This window comes from Leuresthes tenuis, unplaced genomic scaffold (assembly GCF_036924035.1).
Source record: "Leuresthes tenuis unplaced genomic scaffold, fLeuTen1.0.hap1 SCAF_8, whole genome shotgun sequence".
In the NCBI taxonomy this organism is placed as follows: domain Eukaryota; kingdom Metazoa; phylum Chordata; class Actinopteri; order Atheriniformes; family Atherinopsidae; genus Leuresthes; species Leuresthes tenuis.
In genome coordinates, this window is record NW_027325362.1 from 21,728,857 (window position 1) to 21,748,129 (window position 19,273).

The 19,273-nt window shown below is 42.0% G+C and overlaps 1 protein-coding gene across 2 annotated transcripts in view; it reads right to left on the bottom strand.

Annotated features, from left to right (window-relative positions):
• Window positions 1-17,693, bottom strand: part of LOC140313339 (regulator of microtubule dynamics protein 2) — a 30,473-nt gene extending 12,780 nt beyond the window's left edge. Inside the window, exons 1-5 of one of the 2 annotated variants that reach the window (XM_072391408.1) lie at window positions 17,615-17,693; window positions 15,485-15,940; window positions 4,937-5,114; window positions 4,749-4,851; window positions 3,124-3,184 (exon numbers count right to left, since the gene is read on the bottom strand). In XM_072391408.1, coding sequence (XP_072247509.1) covers window positions 3,124-3,184; window positions 4,749-4,851; window positions 4,937-5,114; window positions 15,485-15,918 — 776 coding nt within the window. In that variant the 5' untranslated portion in view covers window positions 15,919-15,940; window positions 17,615-17,693. Of the gene's footprint in view, window positions 1-3,123; window positions 3,185-4,748; window positions 4,852-4,936; window positions 5,115-15,484; window positions 15,941-16,771; window positions 16,893-17,614 lie in introns of those variants that run through there. The other variant, XM_072391409.1, reaches the window with a different exon arrangement.
• Window positions 17,694-19,273: the final 1,580 nt, after the last annotated feature.

The window sequence follows — 19,273 nt, forward strand, 5'->3', positions numbered from 1 at the left end:
ATTAATTCAATGAATGATTCACCCAGCAGACAACCAGCATCTTAGTACAGCTTATCAAGATCACCCTGCTCAGGTTCAGTAAATCGAGATTGGCTTAAAGAAAGGCAGAATACGTACTTCATCTCAAAGGACACCCATCTCTTGGCGTGTGCATTCGCAAAGCAGAATTGTTAACAGGTGATTCATAATCCAACTGAATTGTGAGGCAAGCCAAGATTATGAGCTATCAGCCTAAGACCGTGAGCATCATGGTGGTTTAATGAAAACAAACAGACAGAGCTTGATAATCTTTCAGCTTCTAGTAAAGGAATAACACTGTGTTGTTGAATTAGCTAATGACATTCCTTAATCATCATCTTTTTTTTTTTTACTACGTTAAAAAACACACACTGGTGAGAAGTGTTACAGTGACCACACTGTAGCTTTAAATGGAACTGAACTGCTGCTGCCAACACCTGGATGATTTCCGTGTCTTTCCTGCCGGTGCCATGAAACCTCAGAGAAAAAGAGTGCAGGCAGGCAGTGCTGGAGACACGTCTGTGTACCTGTTACACAGACATGTCTCACAGAAGCCCTGTTTAATCTTTAGCTTGCAGTCTACGAATAGAGGTTGTGTGCGTTCCTCTGTGGACTGAGTATTTTTGCTACTTTCACTGTATTTTGCACCCAGATCTGCTTAATAAAGAAAAAAAGCATGAATTTCTCATAATGTACAACATGGAACTGTTAAATTTTTTACATATATTTGAACACATGCAACACAATGCATTTTTTGATGGAGGACTTCAGTGTTGTTAGTCATGTCGTGTTCACATTAGTTGGTTGTGACCTAGTAGATAGCATGGATACTCGGAACACCTCTCACTATAAATGCACGTGCCGAACACTTTCTCTAAGAGCCCCTAGATGTCTATGGTACCAGCAATCTGGGGCTAAACCCCTTCATTCATTTCCAATGAAGGCTCTTCTTTCCAAAGGCATACTGAGAAAAGATGGGCAAAGATTTTCTACTTTTCAAATAGTCATTGAAATATAAGACATCAAATAGCTTATATATTGCTGTGGGGCTTGACTGCTTTAGCCGACAGCTGGTAGTAACGCAGCTACTTGGAACTACTGGAACTAGTAACTACTAAAATGGTTGAATAATTCCCCTGTGATTTTAAAATAGAAAGATTACCTCGTGTTTGTCTATAAATATTATGTCGGACAGAAGTTATATTGTTGCAATATAATTAAATAGCCATCACTCATTATGAACCGTCACTGTGTTGGATTACTACTGCAGGCAGGAATGGCTTCCTGCACCATTCTTTGTTGCAGTGAAGCTGAAGAAGCCTCTGACTGAAGGGACACCATTGTTTTATTACTTTGTGTTGGTGGAAGCAATGCTGCCGTTTATGTTTGGCAGCTCATACATTCTTCTGTGCACAGTCATCTTAAAAGGCTTCAGAGACAACTTTCTTTACCACTTTTCCCAGTTTCTTAGAGACAGTGGCTCTCATGCTGGTGCCCCTAACAGATGGCTGTAAAGCAAAATGCACACTCCTCCACGGACTTAGACAAATATGCAACAACTTCAAGGAGGCTTCGTCAGCACATTGAGACACATTTATTCCGGATTGTTTCACTCCTGAAGAAGCACACAGCCAGAGAAGTGTCACCTTTCAAAGGTAGACAGTGTATTCACAAGCATACTCCCCTAGAATACAACAATGCAGGTTTGTTCAGATTATCCTCGCCCAACCTATCAAGCTGTCACTCACAGACATCTCTGTGACACACACATTTCAACTCGGTTATGATTTTTGAACACCGCTCCTCAAGTTTCTGAGGAAAGAAAAAAATAAAAAATCAACGCTGTAAGCAGTTTGGAATCCATTTGAAGCACACACGGCAGTGGAAATGTTGAAAACACCATTCATTAACGAGAAGCGCCAACGAGTAGTCTCAGTGGCAGAGCAGGAAGTGACAGGCAGCACATCTAAACAACATTTGCCAAACTGTGACGAGCAGGACAGCGGTCGTAAAAACAAGTGACAAGTTTTCTCACGGCATCTGTTCTCTAAGTAAACAGTTACCTCAGACATAAACTTCCTTGCAACAGTGCCTGGCACTGTCCCCAATCCTTGCCTCCTCCCCTCTCAAAAAGTGGCTTTACCTACTTTGACCTGTCCATTCAACTTAGCATTTCTACTCGGTTTAAGAATCTTACAAATTCCATTAGTGAATACAGGATTAGCCTAAGCTTTTTTTTTTTTCTTTCTTAAAGCTGTTGCACTTAATTAACTAAACAAACACAACCTTCTGTTTCACTTGATGTCTCGAGTGCTGCCGTATGTGCGTATGCAAATGGCAATAACTCACTGATGAATGATTAGCCTGTTTTTCCCTGAGAAAGCCTCAGGGAAAGTAGACATGGAATATGAAACTAGCGTTAAGAATGGGAAAACTATTAATGTTGTCCAAACAAACAGAGCATTCGTCATTTTATATGCTCAAAATCCACTGCTGCAGTTGAGCTAAACCAAGAACTAAAGGTTCTTTGTATCATCTTGTCTTTAATTCTATATTCCCGCTAAGGAGGTTTTGACATGAGCAGTGTTTCAGATGAGGTATGCACTGGGGCCTGCACAAATGCAGATGGGATTCTTGCCACGAGGCCCACTCTGTACCGCTAATTTTTGCCTTAGTCAACTAGGGTGGTACAAAAGAGGAAAAGGTCCTTTTAACTTTCTTTCATTCATTTTGTTAGGGAAGGACGTGTCTGCGAAGTCCTCCCTGTGACAGTCAACAAGAGTTATTTGCAACCTTTAAATGTCAGCTTGCAAGGAAATGTTAAAAATGTTCTAATCATTCAAACAAACACAAAGGAACAGCTTCTCTATCACTTGACATCACTCAAAGGTTCAGCCTCAAACATCCGGGGGAAAGCACCTGCTTTTGTGTTTTCATTCTGTCCCATCACGTTTACTCAATAAGCCAGTGACCGTGCGTCTCGTGCCATCAAACCCCGCGTTCAAGAGTTTCGCAGCTGCAGAAAAACGTGGCTTTTAAAGTTTGACACGCTGAAGGAACGAAGAGAACGAAGTGAAAGGCGGGAAAGAAAAGGCAAAAACCCACCACTGATGACTTTCAGCACACGCAGGATTTAAGCTCACAGCCTCCTCACCAACGTATTTGCCTAAGAGAAAAGAAAGATAGATAAAGAAGACAAAGAGAGATAAGGATCCTTTACTGAAATACAAACCTAACACACACATTCATGTTCACCCGACAGGGACAGAATACAGATTGGTCACATCAACTGGCTTAAGCACAACAGGATAAACATAAATCAATAAACATAATAAGGCCTCATAAAATGTAGTCCATCAGTGGAAACCTTTTCATTTCACTGACTCTATTAAAATCTGAATGAATGCTACATATGATGCCCTGTTCTTTAAATATCCACATCTGTGACACTGTCAAATGCTTTGACAAAAGTGTCTTTGTAGGAAGCACCTGGGCAGCTTTGATTAGAGGCTCACTGATGAGGAAGGATTACGGCACAGAGAAACAGGTCGATCCAGTCTGAACATCATAAGAATCGCATAAGAGCCTCTGTTCATAAAAGCATTGTGGTCATCTACGAACCTCTCAGTGGTTGACAAAGAAAGTCTGTTCTGTCATCATGAATTTGAAAATAAACGGGATATTGATGGATCGTTAATCCATTAGAGCAACAGCTTTCACGTTAATGTTTCTGTCACCGCTGACACCGACGGATGGAGCCAAGCTGTGTGGGCGCTATCGCCTCACCTGGGTCCGCTACCTCCACCGCCACCTTTCTTTCTGTCTGTTACGTGTGTTTAAAGGGAGAAGCTTGGCTGCAAAAGTCTGTAAGCGACAAAGTTGGACGATGTTTTTTATCTATTCAATGACACGATTTGTTGGATTGCTCTGACAGCCAAAACCATGCACCAAGTTAGCACCTAACATTTGGGTATCGATTGACAGTTTCATGTAGGGTCGAAAAAGACGAGGTGAATGGAAACTTCCTGAATGCGTACCAAAAACGACGCAGCTTGAGGCGCTTTGCGTTCTTTTACAAAAACACTTGATGAAAATACTTTTTTCCATGACGAATCAATATGACGTGACTCAGCAGCTTTTTCTGGTCCGAGAGGATAAACAATTAAGGTTGGGTGACTAACAGGAGTGTCTAATCTAAGGTGCAGTTGCTCAGATATGATTAGAGACTAATGTTATTCTTGAAAATGAGCTCTCTTCTCTGTGGATGTCCACCGCAGTGGTTGTTGTCTTTTTTCATTTTTTTTTCATTTTCATCTTTTAATGTGGAGTTCCCCAGTGTTCCATTCTGGGGCCTCATTTGTTTAATAATTACATGCTTCCACGAGCTCAGATTAAACAAAGCAACAAAATACGGCCCCACAGTTATGCAGACAGCAAACAAATCCACATCACCTCAAGATTGAGATCTCCTACAAGCAACAAACACACAAGTGGATCATGCACAGTTCCCTACAATTAAACAAAGACAAAACAGAGGGTCCTTGTCTTGTCTGAACTCTGCTCAACTTCAGTGTGTATAGTTAGAAACCACAAACCAAACCAGAAATACAGGTGTTACGGACTCAGACCTGAACTTCAATTTGGAGTGTGGCCAGCGTACTCCTTTTGTTTTCACAACAATGGTGAGATGCTTGGCAAATGAAGACACTAAACAAGGTTATGTAAATTACCTGTTTCTGCGTGGGTTTTCTTCTCCTCCAGAGTGGCGCTGATGTCATGAACGTCACAGTAACATCGGGTTAGCCGCCAAAGAAATGCCGAATGCTGCCCAAACTGGAGAAGCACACCAAAGTGTTAAGACCCACCACCAAGTTCAGCTGCAGAGAAACAAACACCCGTTTACCGAGTGCTTACACACCTCTTCTCTTTTCTCCAAAAGGATGTTGAGACTTTCCCTTTTGTCAGACTCACACCCATGATGTAAACGGTCGATCCTCTCAAGTAGGGCCGATAACTCGTCCGCAGGTTGCTCTTCATCCCTCTGTTCTGCGTCGCTTAGCTCTTCTTCGTCCGAGTCTGTCAGCGCAGTTATATACCTGTAAGCACACACAAATGGTAGAAGAAAACTGAGTTTGTTGTCAGCATATGTCAAACACTGCAGATGTGGATCAGAAGGCTGTGCTTAATGCTAACAACCTGCATCAGAAAGATATACATCCATAATGGGCCTAAATGCAGGACGTTTTCGCTGAATTACGGGGGCTGGGCCTTGCTTTCTACGGTAAACCCTCTGTCATTTTGTGAGGTGGGATAAACACACCTCAGCTGCGTGGGTTTTCAGAGCCATCAGAATCAAAAGCAATCTTGTCATCACAAGCATTTTTACGAGCCGATCTCTGCCTGGTGCCAATTATGAGGGATCAATCTTCACAGCCTGCTCACACCTGGTATGTTTACACAAGTGGGCCACTTAATTGTTTATACATTTTACTTCCTGACGTCAGACACCTGAAGGGTTTTCAGGAACACAGGGGGACTTGTTAAGCAAGGTGCGGCACGCAGCGCTTGCATTAGATGTTTTACTGCGCCATTTCAACCATGGTAAGCATGTTCTGACGCCCAAAGCTAGCACTTCAGAGGCAGGGGCAGAAAAATAGCTGCAATAAAGTTATAGGTAAAAATCAAAGACACAGACGCGGGTAAAAAATATTAAAAGACTCTATTAAGTGTTGGCAGCAGCCGCATGTGCGTCATTGGCGGTTAGGAGAAAATTTTGAGCCATAAGCCATGGTTTGGAAGGGATGTGTCAGAGCGGGCTACAGACAGGACACAAACACTGTGGGCCCAACAGGTGCCTTGTGCCGAGGGCTGCCTGCTAATTCCACCCCCAACACACACTTTCAACCCCGAGCGCTGTGATTACAGGAATTATTTGAGCTGCAGAGGAACTAAATGGTGCTCTGTGATCAAGGATTTCTCATCTGCTTCTTGGGGCACTTTGTTATGTTGCCTTTCAACGTCAAATCCACTCAAAATGAAATCTGCTATAAAGCAGCTTTATTCCATTTCTTATACAAGTAGTCATGGACGTGAGAGATGACTAACCAACAAAGGATTTTCTTCAGGGTTCGGATTCTTTTTCATTATTTCCATTGTCTCGACTGCTGAGAGCGCAGAGTGAATTTTGAACCCATCTTTTCTCGACTCGTGTTCTATTTTTTTCATCACTGCCCAACGTGACAAGCTTTAGTCTCTCACACAGAGACAATATAGAGACAGTACATCTTTTTTAAGTTTAAGGTTTTAGATCCCACGTCATCATAAAAAAGGAATACTTTGGTCCTAGAACCTCGGATGCACAACAACACATATTTCAAGGTGTCATTATTTATTTAACAGAAACAATCCACCTATGTTATCTCAGCCAGGCTTTAGCTGTCAGACACACTGCCTTAAATTTAACTACAGTACTTTGGTATACAGAGGAGTTCATGAGCAACTCAACGACTGCAAGGTGTCCAGGTCCTGAGGCTGCAAAACAAGCCCAAAACATCAGCACAAGTGGGGATGTGAGTGAGGGACAGTGGAGTGGTACCGCAGCAATTTGACTCACAGCTGTAAAATGGGCCTTTTTCTTGTCATAAATACCAATGAAGGTAACAATTCAAATAACAATGTGTCGAGTCGAGTCCGGCCATGTGAGATCATGTCATGGAAAAAAGCACCGACAGATGGAAAGAAATACTGAAAGTGTGAGAGTCCCACTTTCAATTTAAAAGAAAAAACTGGCATTTTGAGACATTTTCCGAGTAAATGGTAGCAGCATTACACAGCGGTTGCGATAACTGTGATTCATCCACATCCAGTAGCTTAGCAGGAAACTGAGAACCACTGGGAGCGAAAGAGAAGACAGAATTAGCACTTTCCTTACTTTTACCTCTGTCTATTTTTACACTATAGACTACCAAGGCCTTCGCTCAAGCATCCTCTGAGTAAACCCTAAAACCTGAAAGCAAGGTTCAAGCAATCTATTGGCCAATACACCCCTATCTTAAAAAAAAACCTGAATGGATAAGCTTTTGTGTTGACTCTGACTGCTGTGGCCCAACCGCAATGAAAGAATTCAACTTGCAGCAAATGCAGGAAGTCTTATATTTGAACATAACAACACTGTCACATTACTGGACTTTCATTCATTCCCAGATTCATTCACCCTTTTACTCATTAAACAGCCCACTTTCCCTCCCTCCCTTTTGTTGTTTACTATGTGCTGTAGGGGACAGGCTGCGCAGTACTGAGTGATCAGCGCATTCCTGTCACGCCCTTCCACAGCTCATGAATCACTTGAGTTGAAAGAAAAACGAAGCGAATGACCTATTTGTATCACTAAGTGCGATCGTGTAACGTATATATGTGCTAGTGCAGAAACCCTTCTTCCCGTTGCAATGTTAGTGTGCAGCTCCGAAAGAACAAGCCTCAATACTGTGGTCAGAATTTCAACAATGACTGGGCACAAAATATAGCAGCAGGGCCTGCTGCGGCTCACCCGTGACCAGAAAAACAGGGCTCCTTCCTGCAGGCAAATTTAAAGGAAGCTGTGAAAGCACACGCACAACTGAATTGTTTGGAAGTTAAAACGTCTGATTAGATCTTTCATTCTCAAAGATGTTTAGCTTAGACTTTAGAGTTTCTACTTTACATTTTCTTTCATATAAGAAAAATGCAGGAACACACCCATAAATTAGGTTAAATATCCATAACATGAAACAGTGCGCACATCCACACAGCTCAAAGACCCTTTCAGTAACTGTGTAAAGTTAAGGACTGGAAAGCTGATGCTTTCGTTTTCAACAGGCTTTGTACTCACTCGGGGGGAGATCAGCCATTCAGTAAAGAGATCCCAAGGGGCAAAAAAAAAAGGATCTCTCAATAGAGCTTAGCAATGGCCGTCTCCACAGTTACCCCCTTCAAAACAAACCTGAGCTACCAGCCCAACCTCTCTGGGCCTTGGAACATGCAGTCAGGCTTATCTAGTGTCTGGAGACAAGATCAATGAAAGCCTGCCTTTCAACAATGCCCAACTGACTGAAGAGAGTCCACGTGTTTATCCTGTATCCGTCCTCAGGCTCAACAGGGGAAAGTGTTAACTCCCACTTTCCATGCTGCTGAACCATCTAGCTGACAGCATCACTGGCTTTCTCACTTCGTCTGGAAAAATGAGGTGAAAAAGAACCTTTCTTTCCTTTTCCACAGACTCAGGATGACAGTACAAGTTTGTGATGATGACAGTTAATTCACTGCGTGTGATCATGCCGTCATGCGAGTTTCGTCGCTACTATACCAACTATAGACTATAAATAGAACCTCTGTGGTAGGACTCTGTTCTTAAAATAGCAAGTATGGAAACTGGGGAGTGCACGCAATTGTGTAAAACTTACTTTCACTTGTAATTTTGCCAAAAAGTAACAGGTTCGTGTCAACAGATGGGTTCACTTGCAGAGAATGAGATTCAAAGGCGCCTAAGTATACAGCATTTTCTTTACAGTATTTTGAGGACTTTTAACGTTTAGAGAAACGCACAAAGGACTTTTAGTTCAAACTTTTTTGGGTTAGGAGACAACCTAAAAAAAACTGACAGGAGACAAAAGATCTCTCAGCTTGTCCTGGCATTCACGTGAATAAAACTTTGAAAAGTACCGCCCACCTCGACATTGCTGTAGATCCCCTCTCCCTCGCCGTGGCAACAGGTGAAGCCCTGAAAGCGGGGCTCATGCCCCACTCTCCCAGAACTCCCCAGTGCCAGACACAACAGAGGTTCTGTGTTCACGTCTTGATGGGTCAGGGCGGCTTTGGGACTAAGTGAGGGTACCTTCACAATATCAAGCAGGAGGCTTTTAAAGGGGGGTATTATAAAGCAAATCCCTTTTTAGTGCTTGAGAGTTAATCAGCATGTCTGAAGTAATTAACAACTCAAAAACTCAGAGAGAACACGCAGCTATGTGTAAAAAGATCAGTCAAAACTCTTATATTCTTACTTTTTAGCTTTATCAGTAGATATATAACTGCTCTAACTGCTCTACCAGTACTGTCTACTGTTTTAGATTCTGAGGAGGACTCCTGATTGGAGGGTGGACAATGAATGCATCATCAGGAGGACTGTCTCTACTCACAGCTGGCACAGGCCAGTTCAATGCATGGCTCCTGGTGACACTGTGTTTAAAAGAAGGATCAGCACCAGCTACAGCTGTCACTTTTTTTTAAAATAATCCGGTTGGACAAATCTGACATAAACGCGCAATTCTTCAAATGTAATCGAATGTCAGAGAGGCGGCTCACTCCATCCTTCTAAAAACCGGTTGGTATAAACGGAGCTGTAAATTCATGCTGGACAAGGGAGCTGTGGTACTCTCCTGTGATATTTTGACCAAAATGAGCCATAGGCATTTCTTTTAAACAACAGGAAATTGTGAAAAAAATGGCATGTGTCTCCATTGACGATGTGACAGAAGTAATCTATCACAAAGGCAAATGGACTACCATCACTACTGTGTACGCTCTTATGTTATAAGGCATGGCAGGTGTGGGTGGTCAAGCTCCACAGACACGGTTCAACGGTTCAGACGGCGGCCAGGGAGACCGAGGACACATCAAACTGCCAAACGTGTCAGATCTCTATTCACAGCATAGCTAAAACTCAATTAATAAATGTTTGTTTGGCTAAGAGGCCTCCATTGAAGAATAAATCTGCGGATATAGACGAGAATGTCTTGAGCACCGACAGGTGTGGAGCAAAAAGCTACGTGACGTCACATGGAAGTACGACTAAAGCTTTTAATCACAAAGCAGACAATGAGCTCCTTTTTCCCTCTCTAAACATTGGTCAGGTTTGCCTCTCACCAAACAAAACTCTGCTTAAATCTGATTAAATCAACAACTATCCAATGTCAGAAAGGCTTTTCTTGGAAAAGGGGAAAAAAAAAAGAAGAAAGAAGCGGTCATGTCCTTGAGCTACAGCGACGTGATCTAAATAAACTCAGTGGGAACTGTTCAAGGAATTACAAGTTCCTACAAGACACCTTTAAATGAGGCCTCTGACAGCTTGGCACACAGACTGTGATTGATGGGTCTCCTTACCCGCAGAAAGGTAGCTTTGAGGAAGTCTCTGTGACACATGAGGAATGAATAGAGTTAACAGCTGAGGCTTTCGACCTCGTACCGCTTTTTATCGATGCTGCCCTGCTCAATCGTTATGCCATTATGTCACGCTAACTGTTCTGTTGGTTGCTACACTGAACCAGACTGCCCTGCCAAGACTGGTCACACTTGAAATATCTTTGTAAACACACAGCACAAAGTTCAATGATTGAAAATAATAATTTCAATCGTTTTGTTAACCTAGTGATTGCAATTCTGAAAAACATTCAAACGCAATTTTTGAAAATCATTAAATGTGCACAACTAATCGCTTCCAGAGGTGAAGTTTAAAATCATCCCTTTGTCCATCCATCATGCTCTGCAGCAGGCTCAGTTCACCCCTGCCCGACGCCCCCTGCTGGACATCTGTTACCACTCTCCAGTTGCTGCATTTGTCTCGAACTGAAAGTACGCAACACTTCTTCAACATATGGAAGAGCTGTGTTTGCAAGCCTACCGAGCAACAAACATGCTAATCTTGCTAATCGTACGGCTTTGGATTTGAACAATCTCTGAACCTGACTTCAACCCAACGCTTAATATCTAGACCCCTGTGGGGATATTGTGTAGAGATGTTGCGGACAAAACACAAAACCAGGTGAGCAGACACAAAGAGCCCTTTAAGAGTATGCGAGGATTAGGGATGTCAACTGGCTTCTCTGGAGGAACACTTCACACTCCCTTGGGCACTTAAATTTCTTCACTGTACCATTTCCACTAACCCCCCCCACACACACACACACCCACACACACACCCACTGCTCTTACAAATAACAGAGCGGCAGGAAAGGCTCTTTAATTATGGGAGGTGCGTACGTGATATGATTTCTTTTAAGGGATAATAACCCCAACTGTAATTAAGGGTATTTGATGCGGCCGACAAGTGTCACTCAAAACCTGCGAACCATACCTCCTAGAGGGCAGTGTTACATTACTCCTGCATCTGCTCCTCCTGCCAGTGAGGTGGGGAATGGTAACACAAGTAAAGGTTGACTGACCTTAAATGGTTATTTATCATGACTAAGGGCTCGTGCGATATGATGCTGTTAACCGTCTATGAACCTTCTCACATCCTCTGCCAAGAAACGTACATGACGAAGAAACTATCTGACACTTCATGCTTTTGTGCAACTCCTGACATGAATCAGGTCAAGTAACAGTTACCGCTGGCAAGTGATGTAAACCGTGCTGAAATCAGTTCGGAATTCATGGTTTTCAAACAACAATGAAATGTTTGGGAATTATCCCATGCCCTATGCAAAGCTCATTTCTTACGTCTTGCTTCAAAGGATCCATCTGTCTTCTTATCTTTTAAAGCAATCTTGAGCAATGATTTCAAAGTTTATCTGTAGACATTTTTTTACTAATTTTCAGTTTAGTTCTTCTAACTGACCCTTGTCAGAGGAATGTGTTTTTTTTGTTTGTTTCTTAAAGCATAAAAAGACAGATAACTCAAGATAAACCAGTGTTGTGTCAACACATAATTTGATTTGATCCCACTTCTTTAGTTCTTCTTTAGATTTTATGACAAAATGCCAAAGATAACATAGTATGTCATCATTTTTCTTTTTTTTTTGCACCAATAATGTGATTCCCTAAGAGCTATCAAAAAAAAAAAAGCTGACATGGTGTGCAGGGTGTCCTTAGAATATTTAGAGAACCTGACAAAATGAGGACAAAAGAAGAAGTGGTAGGCATAAAAAAAATATCTACAGCAGATGAACATTATCTGAAAGTGATGTTCTTCAGAAGTCGGACAATATCCAGCAAAAATCTGACACAGGACCCGAGAGATGCAACAGGCTTCAATGAAGCCTCAACAGAGATGATCTTAATAGAAGGGTGGCTGTCAGGAAGCCATTCTTAAGGAGAGGAAATAAGGGGATCCAATAACTGGATTCAAATTCAGTGCCAACAAGTCTAATGGTGCAATAAATCATGGCCAGAAAAAACAGCCATTGGTTACAGAAAAAAATAAGAAAGCACGTTTAGAATTTTTCCAAAAGGCATGCGGGGAAACTCATCGAACGTATGGAAGAAGGTCCTCTGGTCAGATGAGACGAAAAGTGAACTTTTAAGCCATCAACGAAAACGCAATGTCATTCAATCAATTTGCATTACACAGTACAAAAAAGAAGAAGAAGAAGGAAAAACGCCAAGAGGGGTGAATACTTTTGCAAGCAACTGTACGCTAGAAGTTGTGAAACAAACAATGCTCCCAGGCAGCTGATTAATCCTCCCCATTAGTGGGGCTGGGAAGAAGCCATTGCATTCTCTTCTTAAGCCCAGTGCACGCTCAAACTATGTGGTTAGGATGGCAATGCAGTTGCACCCAGTCTCACGATGCCTTCTTGGCACTTTACGAGCTGCATTTCTCACACAAATGAAGCAGAGGTCAGTCTCGCTTAAGGCTTTGAAAGACAGACAAAATGTCCATCTGCGTGTGCTGAGACATCCACGAAGAAAACCCAGCCTCTCATTAGTTGTCCGGGTCTGATTACAACCTTGAGTTTGGCTGTTAAGCACATATCCAGTCATGTCCAAGAAAGACTTCAGTCTTGCCCGAATGCTGAAAACATCAAAGGCTTGGGCCAATCATCGCCATTTAACTCTTCATATTTTGTTTTTCTAGGACCAGCCTTTGCATGGCAGTCCATTGAAAAGAAACTCATCTGGTGTTTATGTTTTCTGAGGCTCGTGTGAGTTCAGGGTGGTTCAGCCTGCTTGACAGTACTTGGATGAGGCTGCTGTACTCTGCAGCACCTCGGGCAAATGTGCACACTGTCAAACTGTAATCTAGTCTGTAAAACCAGCCAGCAAGTTTAACAGGTAAAGCAGGAGGGACACAACCATTTTAATTACAGGGTAACATCACCTGGTAGGTTTGTAAATGTGGAAATAAATCTAACTGGAATCAATTTATCCTTCATCACCTGTTCAGACGCTAACCTGTTGTTTATTTTGTTGCCTTTAGCTAATGTGAATTATTTTCATTAAAAGATTACCAGAATTTGTTGAAATGAAGTGCCTGAAGCCCTTCTCATTAGACTAGATTAGCCGAAGAATTATTATTATGAACTTATTGGCAGTGGTGACGTAAATGCAGATGTTTGAAATCAGACTGTAGAAAAGACACGTACCAAAAGATGTCATATTCACAGCTATCTGAAAGGCCCTTTAAACCTAATAGGCTGAGCTGTCACACTCATAAACAGCTGCAAAGTACTGCAAACAGTGGAATCTGCTGGACAAAGTGTGTAACAATGACACTGATTCCAAATTATTACAAGCACAGCCTTCACAATGACCAGCAAATTTGTATTTATTCAGTAAATTTATTTATTTATTTATTCAGTAAATTCAATCCCAATTTCAAATCCAAATAATTCAGAGGTCCAGGTTGCCAGAAAACCAAAGAAATGGGAAATGGACTGTACTTCTATTGAGCTTTTATAGCCTCGTAGACCACTCAAAGCGGCTTTACACCACATTCTCCCATGCACACACACATTCATACAGCACCTCTTAGTCCACACAGCGTTACATCACACACATTCACACACGCATCGGAGGCAACGTGGAGGTCACTGTCTTCCCAACGACACTCCCAGAAGGCCGGGAATCAAATTACAGACCTTCCAATTAGTAGACAACTGCCCTCCCTCCTGAGCTGCAGCTGCCGAATGGAAATGCTCCTTATTTTCACCTTTCACACATGGTGTGAAATAATCAATAGTTAGAGATAGTTCCAACTTTTTTTACTTTATCGTCATTCAAAATAATGGAACAGACAACTGAAGTGGAACAAAAAACTATTGATAATGTGCTAATAATACACGTATAACATTGTAAATGATTTTGTGATTATGTAGAAGGTGCGAGGCCTTATGGACCTTTCCGTGATGAGTTCATCGTGTTGCTTTTTCACCACCTGTGAAGTGCAACCGCTCGGGGAACAGCTGTCCAGGAGGTAGCCAACGATGCAGAATTTATGCTGTGTTTCCTTTACAAGACGTCGAGAGTAGCAGACGAGTAGACATTGCACAAGAAGCTCCAGCTGGCCTTATCTTATTATGTACTGCCTGAAACCATGGTAACCAAGGCCATGTTCGAGGACTGTATAAAACCTGCTGGCCCACTGAACATGTTGAGTTCCCAGTCTCACTTCCACCGTCTCCTCTGAGATGTGGGCCTTAATGTCCACGACATGCACAAAGTGTGATGAAGACTGTGTTCTTTTAGTGCGTTGTCATCCGAAAAATAAATGATTGCCATATGAGGCAAGAATACTGGCTTTGAATAAAGATCCCACACTGCCACAACAGACAATTATTATCTCATGCAGGGGTTAGCCGGGGACAGTGGATGAATGTCTTTGTTCATTTGGACAACTATTAACATTTGGTATCTTGCTGTGCGAATCCCATCAATCTGACTGCAGCCGTTATTCTAAATTTTTGGGTGTGTTTAACGTTCCGATGGAGAGCTTCAACTGACTGCACACCCGCAGCTTTGTGAGGGTTGAGATTTTGTTTGCAGTTACAAAGTTACCGCACAGATGTTTTACATAAAACGCAGTAAGCGGATGGGGATTTCATTCTGCGGTTATAAAGTCAGAGTTTCGTAACGCGAAGAGCAGCAATTCGCAGATTCCTTAAGAGAGTCTGAACGAATACGTCAAATCTTTACAGGCCGCTCTCCAGTCCCAGTTTCAAACTTGTTTCGCCATCTGACAACAAAAACAAATAGAGAAGAACAAAAAAGCAGGGAAATGTGAAAGGAAACAAGATGCTGTCCAGTGGTAGAGTGCAAATTCAGTGTGTTGGTGATACGAATACATTCTGTGCCCATTGACGTCACAGCCACCGCACTGACTTCAGAAACACGACTGTAACAGTTTTGATCTCTGACGAAGTCGTAAAAAAGACGACTGCCCTTTTCTGCCCTTAATTTACTTTTCTCAGTACAAATGACAGTTGGTCTTTCCAACATGCTCAAGCTAAACTTTGGAATTTCAAGCGTCAGTCGAGGAGCTTGGTCACTTTTCAACCAAGCCCTTCCAAATAACAATTTCCACTGTAAAGCTTTCCAAAACCCCACATGTTCAGCTTTGAGCACCCTGAGCAAACGCGTGGAGTGTCCTGTACATGTTTGAAAAATATCTTACCTTTGATTAAACAGAATATTGAGTCTCCTCCCTTCGAAATATTCTTAATATTTTCTTCTTTAAGATAAATTCATTATTCTGATTATTATTTTTTTTAGTACTCACCCTCCCTCACTCTCAGCTTCTTCTGAGCTCCGGCCCTCAGCTCTGGCGATGGGGACAGTGCCTGCAGGCCTTTTCCTTCTTGTTGGTGTGGTCCTGTGAAGAGGGCTGCTTTGATGTCCCTTCAGTTCCTCCCTGACCTGGTCCTGCAGTATTGGCAGAGCATTCTTTAATGCCTTCATCTCATCCTTCAGCTCTGACACACACTGGAGCAGGGCCTCAAGGCGCTCTAGCACCTCGGCCTGACCCCTGGGCACACCGGGACCATCCACCAACATGATGCCAGACCCCTGTACATAACCAGGGTTAAGGTTGAGCCCAGGGCACGAGCTTCTTCGCTTGGACTTATAACCCTGGTAACACGCTACAGCCAAGCCAATACCTGCCACTCCGGCTAACGCTCCCAGAACCAGCCCCTTGCTGCCTGTCTGGTCCATCCTGCAGGTCTGTTGATAATTCCTGAAAAACACAAGTTTTGTTATTGACTTTTTAAACATTTTAAAAGCAAATGTGGGGAAAAGTAAGCTTTACAGCAAGGAAACTGAACAGAGATATACGACAGAAAGAAAAGGGGATACAGCACAACATCTTCTTTCTGTATGCATAATATTTCTAACTGGTAAACTTGACTAGACTTGAACCGATAATAAGTTACAGATAAAGTAGACCTAATTATTTACAACATAAAACAAGACAATATAAATACGGTGTGCTGAACTTAATATAACACATCTGTGTCCTGTTTTCATCATTACTGAGTAACAGTAACATATTACATATTGATACTGCAGATTTAAGGGCATAACATTATCTCCAACCCGTTGCTGCTTGAGAAAACACGGTATCAAACACTGCCTAGAGAGAGCCTCTTCTTTTAAGTGACTGTCATTATACGGAGTGCTGTTTACACGGTACTATGCTTATGTGGCTGGACAGCTAGCTTAGATAATTGGATAATCACTTAATCACCAAGAGGAGCTCGTAAACCAACATCCAAACACGAGCTCATACAAGCCTGAACATATAGAGGAATGAAAAAGTCCCCATCGTGTAAGTGATACCTTGTGTTACGCTCAAACTGCGGTATATCACTGTGTCATAAACAGGCGAACAGTGTTAATAAGCAGGCAATGACTAAGTCAAACGTTTTGCTCGCACAAAGTATGTCGCCAAGGCTACTCGCTGAAAAGGCATTCAATTGTCTCCCTTAATAAACAATGACAGCGCCGGCTTTGATAAACACGGATTTTCACTACAAGAACAGAAAGTTCACGTTATACGGAGCCTTACTGTACAGGTAGGCAGTCAGACAGGTTGACTCCTCTGTTGTCTTGACAGCCCTCTGGTACAACGTTCAAAACATTCCGTGCGGACTCAGGCGTCACGCGGAAAACGTTCCGTTCGCCACCAGCGTCAACATTACGATAAAATTATTATTAACTCTTAAAGTTAAAGTATAGTTAAACGCCGATCCAAATATCGTTTTAGCCCTAATTTTTTCATGACATGTTTTGCGTCTAATCTGGGTGCCCCCCCCCCCCCCCCCCAACCCCCCTTCTTTTCCGTTGTCCAAAGTGACAGAAAGTAAATTTTAGTCAGGTGGAGTCGCCTTAACTGTTCTTTGTCTTTCCTGACAACATGTCTCTCTGCTTCTATTGTTCAAGACACATAAATTCTTATCAAATGCTTTATATGAAGGCCGGCCACAAAGATATAGTGCAATATTGACCTCAGCTATATTCTTGTAGGCCCAGACTTGATAGCAACTAAATTAGAATCTGTTTTAGCATATAAAAGAATACATTTTCCATTGCAGTACATCATTTTTTTACCCCCTAATACTCAATATAGTGAGCTGTAGTCAAATATTTTACTTATTTACTTATTTACTTATTTGACAGGTAATTACCTTTTAACTTGATCTTTTAAGATCTAACTAATATTATCTTTTAGCTTTTAAACTACCCCCCCCTTAATTGTTTTTCAGCAATACATGGTTCTCTTCCACTGCCCTCTGTGGAAGTATCACAAAGGGAACACCACAACAGCAGCAATAAACTGTGCATGTACAGATAATGATAACTGCCGTAAACTTCAGTGATAATATTCCCAGAAGCTGAAACAGCAACTCACCCGTCCGATATGCTTCTCTCGTGAGTGTGTCCCTGCAGTGAACTTGGACAGAATGTACAACAGGATCGAAATACTTGCTTTATCACATCAACCTTGGACCTGAATTCAATGAATGGAGCTGTCCTGACTAAGGTTGATTCCAGTGGTGTTTGACGTAAGGGAGAGCGACACATACGTTATTTCTTACCCCACAAACAAGGCACAATTGGTAGTAATTTGGGTTTCTTTTAATGTTTTTTTTATACAGATGTTCTTTATATTTGAATATGAATAGATGAAAAATGTGCATACACGCATAAACATTCAATTATGATTATAACACTTTTGTTTTGCTGAAACATCAGAGTACGTCCAATACATTTCTCTTAAACACTCATTCTAGTATACTGTGACTGAATGTCTCCCATCTCCCCTGTCCTCTGTGCTTAATTAACTTAATTCCTAATAATTATACTTACTGCTGCCAAATGCGGATATTGCATTACTACCTCAAATATCACCCACTTAAATTCACTATTTTTGACTTCTTTCGCTTCTTTTTTTCTTTCCATTTATCTTTTTTTTTACTCATTTTTTAATCATGTGTAATTACTTTGTCATGTATTATGTTTACGTTTACATTTTGTCAAACACGCTTTCTTATTTTCATCTACTCCATCTGCACTTAAAGAAAAGTATAACCATAATTAATGGTTGAAAAACCTTCCACCAGAGGAGAAAAAGGAAAACAACAACAATGGCCTCGATGACCTGAAGAGTTAACTTTTTACATAAATGGCCTCTTTCTGGGAAGGCTGTGTTTATTTGATTTGGCAAGTGCATGTGTATTCTCTAAATAGATGTTGAATTTAGCCTAGAAAAAGAGGTATTAAGGCTGGGAAAAAGAGGTGACAGGGAGTTCCCTTGCATAATGATGTGGGGATCGCTACGTGCAGTTTCTTCCCCGCTCTCTGAACGCGGTATTGTTCCTCAGCCCACAGCCTGCATTCTGCTTGAAAAGAGAACAAAAAGTCCACCTGAAACCAGAGGCATGGCGGCGTTCAGAAAAAAAGAAAAGAAAAAAAGGCCCGGACAGCGGATCGGGGCTGGCCCTGTAGACAGCTGATGTCCTGATAAGGGAGGCGCAACCAGCCATGGCCTTGCTCCCATCAGGTCAAAGCCAGCAGATGAGTTGATATTGTCAACAATCTTGTTTTATCCGTCCACCACACTTGTGCCTGAGCTCTCATGCTACAGAGGGAGAAATAAAAGCAGCCTCAGATTTGCCTTTGTACACAGACATAAGCCCATTACAGCTGTCAAACAATGCATGGGAAAAGAATCCTGGTGAAATAAGGCATCACTATCAGAACTTCCCCTGTAAACCACATACTGTGAAGCCTCATTGTTCCCCGTCAGTCTTCTACGAGTGCTTTCTGCTCATGTGCATGACAGGCCCACCTCAGTGGGAAGAAAACTAACTTCTGTATCAGTTGCGTGGGGCATTTAGGGAAAGTTTAAGGATTCATTCAGCCATAAAGATTCTGTGTTTTGTAACAGAAGACACAGTATCTGTCAGCTACAGCGTTCACAAAGGAAAAGTCCAACTTATAGGTGCCAATTTCCACCGCTTATTTCTTTCTTAGCTGCGAGCGCTCTGTGTACTTATTCTCACCAAGA